This window comes from Ricinus communis, chromosome 7 (genome assembly GCF_019578655.1).
Source record: "Ricinus communis isolate WT05 ecotype wild-type chromosome 7, ASM1957865v1, whole genome shotgun sequence".
NCBI classification, from domain to species: domain Eukaryota; kingdom Viridiplantae; phylum Streptophyta; class Magnoliopsida; order Malpighiales; family Euphorbiaceae; genus Ricinus; species Ricinus communis.
The window spans coordinates 6380498-6393202 of record NC_063262.1 but is presented as its reverse complement, the minus strand read 5'-3'; the positions used below and the strand labels follow the sequence as shown (position 1 = coordinate 6393202).

At 33.1% G+C, this 12705-nt stretch overlaps 1 protein-coding gene across 1 annotated transcript; it reads right to left on the bottom strand.

Annotated features, from left to right (window-relative positions):
- Positions 1-5579: 5579 nt before the first annotated feature.
- Positions 5580-11814, bottom strand: LOC8273522 (lanC-like protein GCL1). The gene is made up of 5 exons (XM_002531621.4): positions 11515-11814; positions 11154-11350; positions 9045-9156; positions 6818-7288; positions 5580-6607 (listed from the first exon to the last, which is right to left on the bottom strand). Exons 1-5 carry the CDS (start codon positions 11701-11703, stop codon positions 6272-6274), a joined length of 1305 nt encoding a protein of 434 aa, XP_002531667.2. The 5' UTR covers positions 11704-11814; the 3' UTR covers positions 5580-6271.
- Between the last annotated feature and the right edge of the window lie 891 nt (positions 11815-12705).

Here is a 12705-nt window from a genome sequence, read left to right as displayed (position 1 = left end):
TCGGAAAGTGATTGGGATCGACCATAGAGAATGAGGACTTTATGTATTGGATCAACTCAAAACCCTCACTGTTGTTCCGGTGTGAATTTGTCATCCTTTCATTTGAATCCCTCTTCATCTGTGTTTTATTTGTGGCACTCTCGCCTTGGTCATGTTTCTGTGTCTCGTTTAAAATTTTTAGTTTCTACAGGAGCTTTAGGAAATTTGAAAACTCATGATATTTCTGATTGCAGTAGTTGTAAACTAGCCAAGTTTAATGCATTGCCTTTTCCTAAAAGCACTACTATATCTGTCTCTCCTTTTGATCTTATTCATTCTGATGTATGGGGACCCTCTCCTGTTTCTACAAAAGGGGGTTCTCGCTATTATGTATCTTTTATTGATGATTGCACTCGTTATTGTTGGGTTTATCTTATAAAACGTCGTTCAGATTTTTTTGGCATATATAATGAGTTTCGATCTCTTGTAAAAACCCAACATTCAACTGTTATCAAATGCTTTAGATGTGATTTGGGGGGAGAGTATACTTCTCATGCTTTTAAGGATCTACTCACTTTAGATGGTACAATTTACCAAACTTCTTGCACTGATACTCCTGAACAAAATGGAGTTGCTGAGAGAAAACATAGACACATTCTTGAGACTGCACGATCACTCTTGTTGTCCGCTAGTGTTCCTAGTGAATTTTGGGGGGAAGAAGTTCTTACTTCTGTTCATTTAATTAACAGAATTCCTATTTCTTATAATTCTGGCTTGTCTCCCTATGAAAGATTGTATGGTCGTCCGCCAGATTATACTTCTCTTCGTGTTTTTGGTTCTACATGTTTTGTTCTTCTTCCTCATGTTGAACGCAGTAAGCTATCATCTCGATATACTATATGTGTCTTTCTTGGTTATGGTGCAGGTCAAAAAGGGTATCGTTGTTTTGATCCAGTCAGTCATAAATTATATGTTTCTCGTCATGTTATTTTTCTTGAACATATTCCTTATTTTACAATTCCTGACCGTCCTCACCATATATCTATGTCTGATCTTATCCATATTGACCCTTTTACTACTGATGTTGATGAGCTATCCTCTGCCGACATTCCTGACACCTCTATTGGCTCCTCTACTACACACTCCGCCCAATCATCTTCTGAGACTACGGATACTATCGTACCTCGCTATCCTGTACGCAATCGTAAGTCCACTAAACAACCTGATTTTGCTTATTCTTGTTATTCGAGTTCATTTGTTTCCTTTCTCGCTTCTATTCATCGTCTTTCTGAACCTTCATCTTTCAAAGAAGCCATTCTTGATCCTCTTTGGCAGCGTGCCATGGCTGAGGAGTTAACGCTCTTCACCAAGCCCATACTTGGGATTTAGTTTTCCTTCCTGCAGGGTAAACGTCGTTGGTTCTCGTTGGGTCTACAAGATTAAAACTAAGTCTGATGGTTCTATTGAAAGGTATAAAGCTCGTTTAGTGGCTAAAGGTTATTCTCAAGAATATGGTATGGATTATGAAGAGACTTTTTCTCCCGTTGCTAAAATGACTACAGTTCGAACTCTTATTCTTTGTTGCTTGATTCGGCCGTTGGGATATAACTCAAATGGATGTCAAAAATGCCTTTTTGAATGGCGATCTTCATGAAAAAGTTTATATGGTCCCTCCTCCTGGTCTTGATCATCATCCTAGTGAAGTCTGCAGACTTAGGAAGGCTCTTTATGGTCTCAAACAGGCTCCTCGCGCTTGGTTTGAGAAGTTCTCTGCTGTAATTACTTCCCTTGGTTTTCATCCTAGCCATCATGACTCTGCACTGTTTATCAAATGTACTTCGGCTGGTCGAATTTTGCTCTCTCTATATGTTGATGATATGATTATTACAGGTGATGATGTTGCCGGGATTAGTCTATTAAAGTCCGAACTGACTCGTTGTTTTGCTATGAAGGACTTGGGTTCCCTTCGTTACTTCTTGGGTATTGAAGTTGCTTCTTCTCCAAAAGGGTATCTTCTTTCTCAATCTAAGTACATCTCTGATATTTTTGAGCGTGCTCGCCTTTCTGACAATAAGACTGTTGCTACTCCAATTGAGCTCAACGCTCGTTACTCTGCTTCTGATGGTTCTCCACTGCCGGATCCGAGTTTATATCGGACTGTTGTTGGAAGTTTAGTTTATCTTACTATCACTCGATATTGCATATACGTTCATATAGTCGGTCAGTTTGTTACTTCTCCTACTACTTCTCGCATTTTGAGATACCTCCGCGGGACTCAGTTTGAGACTCTTCTTTTTCATCCGCTTCATCTTTAGAGTTATGTGCTTACTCACGATCTTTGATTGGGCTGGTGATCCCAATCGACCGCAAATCAACTCTGGATTTTGTATCTTTTAGGTGATTCCCTTATCTCTTGGAAAAGTAAGAAGGCGGACGTCATTTCTCGATCCTCAACGGAGGCTGAATATCGCGCTATGGCTTCTACTACTTGTGAAATAGTTTGGTTGCGATGGTTGCTTGCTGATATGGGTGTCTTTCTACGGCAACCAACTCCTTTACATTGTGATAATAAGAGCGCTATTCAGATTGCGCACAATTCAGTCTTTCACGAACGGACCAAGCATATCGAAATCGACTGTCATATTACCCGTCATCATCTTCAGAATGGCACATTGACTTTGCCTTTTGTTTCTTCTTCCTTACAGCTTGCAGACTTATTTACAAAATGTCTAACTACTTCACGTTTTCGGTTTTTATCTGACAAACTCTGGTTGCTTGTTGCTATCGCATCGTGAGTTTGAGGGGGAATGTTAAACATTGTAAATAGTCGTAAGGGTAATATAGTCTTTTCCTTGATTTTGTATAGTTATTTAGGTTAAGTTCTTTGCAATGTAGTGTACAACAAAAACATTATCATCTATCAAGATGAATATTCAATCTAAAAAATCTAAACTATTGAAAGATTTAAAAAAGTATTTTATACCTCTAACAAGAGTAACTTTTAATTGTCTTTATTTGATAACTAGATAAGAGAAAATGTATCATAGATAGGGCTTAAAGTATTTGTAAAGGAAGAATACCAGGAGTTGAAATAATTAATTCGAAATGCTTTTAGCTGTTAAAAATATATTCTCTGACATTGAAGTTAGCTGCCATATCCTGGTTCAAGAATTATATCCCGATTCTATTTTGGAATTTAAGCACAAATGCATTATCCGACAAACTTTCCTATTTCTTAGTATCCACTAATCCATGTATATAAGTATCATTCGCATGGAACTTTTTCTCTCTTTACCTTTCAAAAGTTTTCATTTGGATATTTGTTATTATCACCAAAATCTGCATCAATTGCAGGGTATAAATCGCACGTTTAAACGCCATTTATTCTCAAAGCTAGTAGATTCGGAAGAGAAAGAGTGCACTTCAACTTCTATAACTACTGTCATGCTATCTTAATCAACCAACATCTTTGGTAGATATTAAGTCACCATAACCTGCTTTTGATTCATCCGCGTTGCCAGTTCAACTTACTAAAACGGTACATTTGGAGCTCTCAATTTAAATGAAGCTTATATTCAAAAAAATCGGATGTACATAATGGGGTTTCCTTTTTCAAAAGATGTGCAATTTACAAAGATATAAGCCATTATGAAGTATGATAAATGTACGAAAAAATTATAGGAGAAATTGTTATGTTGGTATACCCTTTTATGTAACTGATATAGATACTTTAAATTTTCTTTTCTTGATATCAGTAATTTTATTTTTATTTCAATTTAACGCATCCATAAATTTTTCAGTTTATTTTTACTGATACAATCATAAAAATGAAATATTTTTAATTGGTGATAACTCATTAATAACTCATTCTACTAACTACATCGAGTTCACTTCTTAATATATATAGTTTGAGAAAATTCTAAAAGTAAATTCCATTTATTTAGTAGTACTAGTTACTAATATACTAACATTGTTGATGTTCCAAATCAATCGAAAGTACTCTTCTTCTAATAGCTATACCAACAAAAACTAGCAAAAAATGTTATGAGTAGCTTAAATTGAAACACAAATAAAAGGACTGATATTGAAAAGAAAAAATTAAAATATTAGTACTAATTGAATATAAAGTCGAAAAATTTTACTAGCAATAACATAACAATCTATCCCGAATTATATCTTTATGGTCCAGCTTATAGAAAACACATCGCTAATTAACGCGATTTAAAAAAAAATCATTTGTGATTCTTTTTTCAATAATTTTAATGAATTCTTTTAAAAAAATTATTTATACAAATTTTTAATTTTCAGCATTTTGTCAAAAAATGATACTAACAGTGTATCCAAAAATATTAAAAAGATGTCATTTAACTTGTGTCATTATAAAACTAGCTAAATAAAGTAAGTGTATCGTTTTTATTATGTATCTTTATATTTGGTATTTATGAATTGAATGCTAAAAATATTAAAAAGATGTCATCTAACTTGTGTCATTATAAAATTAGCCAAATGAAGTAGATGTATCGTTTTTATTTTATATTTTTATGTTTGATATCCATGAATTGAATAATGTTATATATTTTTTGTACAGTAACTAGTGTATTTTAATGACATGAAAATATATTTTAAAAGATATACATAATATACCAAAAGTATCCTAAGATATAATTAAAAATATATAGAAATATAATTAAAGTCAAACTAGAAAAAGTCATTTAAGAGTATTAATAGATATGATAGTTTTATATTTATAGTAACTATTTGAATTTTAATGACAACGACAATAAAAAGATATATAGAAATAAAAAATAAAAATGATACTATCTTAATCTCATTAAAATTAAAAGAATATTAATAAAATATCGGTATTAAATAAATTATTTTTTCGGATTCTAGACGGTAAAAGAAGTTGGACCGGAAAAGTAAATTTTTGGAGCTCATGTTCCGTATATTTTTGTAAAAGCCCCTTAATTAAATCGATTGATTGAATGCAACCAAGTCAATCTAACATCAAGTGTATTAGACCAGCCAAAAGAAAAAATCAAATGGTTGGTACCGGTTTTCGCGTGAAGTTCAGTTCACGGCAATCGGAATGTAAAATACTGTCGGATTGGGTCACATCTGGGCAGCCCACACCGACACTTCTTCCACAGCCACATCAATTAAAACCTGTTCATCATCACGCATATCTCACCATTTATTGCTGTGGTCCAAATTCTTTGAATCTTCAGTTTCCCCTCAATTTACGGGAGTTAGTACCAAAATGTGAAGGTTGGAGGAATAGGAGATCTTTTCTTGCTTAGTCGAGATAAGAGTTTCCGTCTATACACAGATTCATATCGAATTAAAGAAATACATATGTTTCAATTCCCTGATACTTTTTTTTCTTCTTTAAACTGAGCTGCACCATGAAAGCCAGTTACTGGGGAGTCTATCAATTCATATAGTACCTCGTATTATATATTCTTTAAAAGCGAAAAGTATTACATTAATACTCGTATAGGGCGAAGAGACAAGGGGTAGTGCTTTTTCATGTGATGAAAAGCAAGTCATCATTTTTTTGCACCAAGAATAGAACACATCAATCGACCTCCACAAGCATATAAAACCATAATTATGAAGTCACTTTAGTGGTGTAATTTTCAAGAGCATACATATATGTCTATGACAATGACAAATAGGGTTGAATTGTTCCAGCAAAACCAGGATGCTTGTACACGTCTTTCTGTTTTCCAAGTCTTGTTGATATGCCTCGAGCGAACCTCTGACAGAGAATATCGCATCATATGACCAATTGGAAGTCTTAAGGGATATTGTAAACTAAACATAAAACTCATAATCATATACACATGTTCCTCTGCTCTAACTCTCGCATAATTGTAAACAGATTTTTTTCCAGACGTTGCTACCACCTTAGCATTATGAAAAGGATTTTAAGACTGAAACCACAGACAGGCTTGGCTCCAGTGTTAGTGGGATGGACCTACGGAGACGGCCACTAGTCCAAGCTCTTATTTTATTGTGCTTAGATTGAGCCGACCGTGCAATAGCGGGAATGGCAGCAGGATGAAAGCTATGGTGTTTTGACCTATACATGGTTTCACCTGAACAGGTTTAATGTGGACCATGCAGGTCGGTTATATTTCTAGCCTAAACTCCGAGGAACCATTTTTAAAATCATACAAGTTTTCAGGTAAACCAAACCTTAGTACTAGAGCAGCTGGTTATATATACAAATCAGGTTTACAATCCATATTTTATATTTCTGTCATCTTGAAAACTGCATCATTTTCACCTAGAGTTCATATCCTGGAAACCTGGACTTTTCAGGTGCAAGAAGATCAAACCACAGGCAAGCTGCTCCAGCAAGTCCTTTGAAAAGAGAATATGCATCGTCTCCAGGGACATGTCCATTTATAATTTCACTCGCATTATGATATAAAAAGCTTGCAAATGCCTTTGCTCGCTCTTCATATATGATATCTCCTGTAAGACGGAAAAGTGAAAGAAAAGCGTATGCATTTCCAGCTACACCATCAGCTAGGCCGACTTTCTTCACTAAGCCACTCTTCCACACAACTTCGCCTGCTTCTATAGCTGCATCACGGAATTCCCTGTCGTTTGGAAACACCTGCAGAATTAAAGATTAAGCAGATTTATATCAACTGATTATTTATTTAATCTTCTCCCACCAAGAGTTTGTTTTTTGAGTAAATAATTTGAGAAAAATAAATTATATAACTGCCAAGAGAGTTGTCCAATAGCTGGGTTTTGAAGTCCTAAAACTACTAGTATTTATAAGTATTCATTCAATAAATTAAATTCAGCGCTGTTTGATTACCTCTGATGCCTTGCTTAGGGTGATGGCCATGCCTGTTGCACCGTGAGACCATTGCACCAACTTGTCCCTGGGGTTTCCTTCGCTTGATGGGTAATTTCCACTATGAAGGAACCTGTTACTCATCATATACCTTAGTGTCCCCTTAACATCCTCAGAATCTTCTTCTGAGAGAGGGAAGTGAAGTAAGACATGCAAGATTCCAGCAAGGCCATTGGCGGCACCCCAGTACCTTGTTCCATGCCATCTGTACATGAGCGGGCAGGCTGGATTATTAGATGCCCCGGCCCTACCTCCAGCTAACACAGCATCAACAATAGGCATGAGAACATCACTGGACAATGTCCCTTCTCCAAGATGCTTGTTTATGAATAAAGCAGCCCATAAGAATCCAGCTCGCCCATACATAAGTTCATAAGACATCCCAAAACCACCTTCCTCTGGTCCGACCGGGAGGGCCCTCTCTTGCGCTACCTGAACATAATCAGTCTGGTTAACATGTATCATGAGGGTATAATACTCCGACCTAATGCAAAATGATATAGAACTTTTCAAGCAATCAGATTGGTGAAAATTAATGAGGCTTGTGTAGATGTAAACACATCTTTGAGCTTTCAGCAGTACAGCAAAACAAGAAGAAAATAAAGCATATTAGACAGGACAAGTTTTTTAGAATTTATATATGCACACTACTTGATTTGAACAACTAAGTAAAGCTAATTAGAGAATTAATTATGCTATATTTCATCTAGTGTTCAAGCAAAATCAAATGCCAGATTTTTTAACATTTACACTAAAGAGATCGGCAGTGAAACGAGTACCTGAAGAAATTCAAAGAGTGCTGATATTCAAGAATTAACCTATGGTGTGGCTCTCTTTTAATTTTCCAGATTCGTAATGACTAGTGAATATATAATCCCTTCCAATTATACCATTTGAAAGCTGTCACATGAATTCAAAAATATTCCCGAACCATTATCATTCTGATGAAGCTATGATAACAAAGCATCTGAGTTGCCATTACGTACTAGTATCAGATAAATCATGAAGTATTCAACTCATTAATCATTTTCAGAATGTGGATGGAAGGCAACTTAAAGACGTGCACATTGCTAACATCTTATGCTACATCCAATATAATGAAGTTCTTACAAAAATACAAATTAGTTGTAGCCATTTCCTATTCACTCTTTACACAGTTATTAGCAGAACGTTGATACTTGTTAGCCACATACCAAGAAGCACCGATACTTTTGAAAGGTATAAGTGTCCGTGTCAGACACTTCTCTGACACGAATATGACGCGGTCCATAGATGTCAAAATATTTTATTATTTTTATTTATTAACACAGCAGCGACACACATGTCTAGGACACGATTAGAATATGACTAGACCATTTCTAGGACAAGGCGAGAAAATTTTAAAATTTTAAAAAGTCAGACTCTAGCAATCTAATCCTTAGATTTAGAAACAATTCCACCATCAGTCCAAAAATTAAATTTTTGATCTAAATAGTCCATTATATTTACAAATATACTTGATCTTTTATAAAATTTAAAAAATATGGCATATAACAACTTAATTTTAAATATACAGAAAAAATATTACTAAAATTAATTAAACTATTTACACGAAATATATTAGTTTTTTTATTATTATATTAATTAATATATATATATATATATATATATACACTTTATTTAGTATGTCCCTCCCATGTCATACCTTAATCTTTTAGAAATATCTGTATCGACGCATCTGTATCGTATTGTATCTGTGTCCCATGTGCTAGCTTCTTAAACCACATACTTAGATACATAACACTCCCTCCATGGACAATAAGATAACATCTCCAAAACAACAATTAGATTCCTTCATAAAAAAAAAAAAAAACTCCTCGCAAAGCAGACATCCATAAAATTTCAATTTTGAGCAAAGCGAAACATAATTTGCAAAATTGCAAACGGTCAAGCAATAAAAGAAACTTGAAAGGAAATTGATATGTTAAATAATCACTTGAATAGGGATCATGCCAACAGAAAGTTGGGAAAACAGAGGTTAAACAAAACACTTAGTTGACCATTTGGTAAGGAAAATTAAGCGTTCTGTTTTCATTTTACAAAAGAAAATAATAATGTGAGAATGCAGGGTTAATTTCCACATTCTCTTAGTCCTTTTCTGAAATCGATGTATTGAAAAAGCTGAAAATTAGTACTATTTGACAAATACCTCAAGGAAGAGGTTCAAGAAAAAGTCTCTTCGTCTTTGGTCTCCCTGGCAATTAGCAACAACAGCTCCCAATGCATACACCCCTCCTCTACCACATAAAAATGTAACATGCCTGTAAAGTGCACCATACCAAAGCATCACTCAAAAGGCAAAAACAAATAAGCATATCAAACAGCAGCCACACATATATTTCTCCAATAACATGTAGATATAAATTATTATATTAAAACATAAAATGTCACTGACAGTTCCAACATGGACAGAGATGTAGCTCTAAAATGGGTCCTCCTGGAAAATTAATCTTGGCATCTGCCAGATATGGGTATTTAAACAATGATTCTTCTTTTCTTTTTTTTCCTGAATAAATGGACATTCTTTGAAGCATAAAAAAAACCTGAGAAATTATTAGATAAAGCTGTAGAACTTGGAAAATACTGTTAGTAATTATGCCTAGAATTAAATATATTTTAGGAAAAGGTAAATATTAACAAGAGATTTATTTTACTTTTTTATATTAATTAATTAATATTATAATTACCTTAGTATGGTGCATATACATAATATTATAATTCATATTATGATTACACATACACATAGTCATTACGTCGGCAGTTTTGATTTTAAATTTTATTCTGTTACGCTGTTATGGTAATTAATTGGGTTTTTCCAACAAATACTGCATTATTTGCAGGTCTAGTCATTGATTTTACATTATTAATGCAATTTCACAAATTGTATTTATTAAAATTTAAAAATTTATTTACACTTTTCACTAGTAGAAATTATAGAAGTCACGACTCAAACACCTACACGCCCAACTCCGTATTATCACTTTCACTCTTTCAAAGACGAACTGTAGTGATTGGGAAGGCAAGTATAACTTCAAAGAAAACAAAGATTTTTCTGTTAACTTTGACCTCTATCAATTAAAAACAAAACCAGAGCACTTTAATACTAAACAAAGGACAAATGTAACAAATTTCACTAGTCCTCTGCCAATGCATTGCAATGCTATTTCTATTAATTTAATTTTAAGTATCTCAATTTGTAAAATTTAAATTAATTTTTTATTTATTTAATTATACGTATACAATCTAACTAATGCATATAATAATATGTTGTATATACGAGAATTTTTTTTAATATATTGATTTATTTATAAAATTTAATTTTAAATATAACCAATGTTTTATTAGGATTAAAAATCATTATGTAATTAGAGAAATTACCTCTTATTAGTTAGCATACTAATTTCCTAGAATCGAATCACTATTTAATTAGAAAAATAATATATTAGTTAACATATTAATATAATAACTCAAATAAAAAATAAAAATTTAAAAGAACATACATAGCGACATAATATTTAATAAAAATAAGTCTACATGTGAAAGCTTTTTTTCTATATCTTATATCTTAAAACTACCGTGTGGGTGAGCCAAGCCAATGATCCAAATTCATTCAAGTGTTACCTTATCTTTTTCAATAAAAAAAACTACTGACCTTTCAACCACCAAATTATACGAAAGATATTTAATAATATTAAATCCGAAAAAGAAAAAGCAATAAGATCACGTTCTATAAACAATACAACTTCAGGTGGTACCACCGCCAAGTCCAAAAACTTCTTATTCTTAAATGTTTGGACCACCAGATTTGCATGTATAGATAGTTTATTGGACGAGTCGCACATGCTAAATTTCAAAACTAAGTCTTACTAATTCATTACGTATCACAAATATAAATCTAACAGTTAGCAAGTCATTACATTATATTCCTCCCTCCTTAAATTCATAATCTTTTTTTTAATCCCTTTTTTCATTCGTCCATTTTCTTTTTAGATAATTTATTATAAATAACTATAAAAAAAATACTTTTAATTAATTCACATAGCATGCAACTAATTCCACGTATTTATTTTGAAATTATAGTTTCTAGAGAATACTAACCCTCAGTTTTTAGTTTAGATTAAATTATTATATAGATATTGTAACATTTATTATATCTATTAAACAGGAAGGATAAAATATATAAAAATATAAAAATGATAAATAATTGAAATTTTTTTAATTTAAAAAAAAAAATATATGGAATGGAGACAATATATACCTAGAAGATGCACGTGCTGCAGAGGCACACGAGTCAACGATCTTCGAACATAGTAATATGTCTTGGTCGTCGCCGGTGACCTCGTACGACCGCAAGCAGACGAAAGCAGTTCCCAATGAACCCGAATACACAGTCGGGTCAACAACTGTAATACCCGTGTCCGTACTACCACATACTTTCCACGTCATCTCCACCACCTACACACACCACACACAAATTGCCTTAGACCTCAGCAGTCAGCCTCAGTAACATGATCACAGTAAGTCACAAAACCTTTAAACTACGGCCCCTTATCAAAATCATGAAAATAAAATATATATAAAAAAAAAAAAAGATAAGCGTTTGTTTGTTTTACATGTACCTGGTCCTTGAGAGAAATGGCAGCTCCGAGAAAAGTTTCGTTAGGAAGTGATAAAGTTTTAACCGTTGGATCGATTTGGCGAATCAAATCTAACCTTTCGTTGTTGGTGTCGTCATGGCTATCTTGAGCAGTAGAAGAAGAAGAAGAAGAAGAAGAAGAAGAAGAAGCGAACTCAACGGCAGAGGACATGGCGTTTCGTTTCTCTTTCTCTCTCTTCTTTATTTTGTTTTTCCTTCTCTCACTAAAAAACCTTAGCTGTGGGTTATCTTTCGGTACGGATAGTGTGAAACAGGAAAAAAGGACCCTAAATAAGGGACGGTTATGCGTCGGTGCATGTGTTAGTAGAGGCGGAACTTTGACACGCGTAATAATAGTGATATTTAATGGTGAATTGTGGGCCGTTAGATAAGCATAACAAGTGTGACGGTGTTTGTGGATTTAAGGGGTCCACTACACTAGTGCTGCGTGTGGTTGGGAGGGGTGAAATTGAAATACCAATGATTTGGAATCAAAATCTATGGGCTAAAAGAATATCTTTGTTTCTAATATCAATCAATCGAAACTTCAAAAAAAGGGACAAATATCGGAGATATGGATAGATAAACACATGGACTGCTTGTGCCACGATGCTACATAGGACATTAATGTAAGGAAAAACTTTCCTAAATATTATTAAATTCCTTTTTTCCTTATATATCATTTAATACAAAAGGATTTTTGGTTCTTTTCATATTTTCTCTCCTTCAAAAGGGTAAACTTTTTTTTACCATTTCAAATTATATTCTACTTTATTTACTAAGTAATGGTCAATAATAATACTTTATTGATTGATATAGATATTATTGATTTTTATATAAGAATTTAATAAATATATTTAAAAAATACAGATAAAATAAGATTTATGATCATTAATTTCTTAAAATATCTTTGTAACATTCGCTCATGAAATTAAAATAAGTAATAATTTTTTATTTATATAATAATTTATTAATTTTAAGTATTACATACACGGTTTGTGTAAAATACATTAGTCTCATGATTATTTTGTGGTTTTAATATTTATGAATTTAATAAATTAAAAATTAATGTGTACTTTAAGACAATTCCTAGAGATTTTTAGTAATTAACTCCTCATAACCCAAAAAAGATATTAGTGCTCAATGTTGCGAAACGAATCACAAAAATATTTCC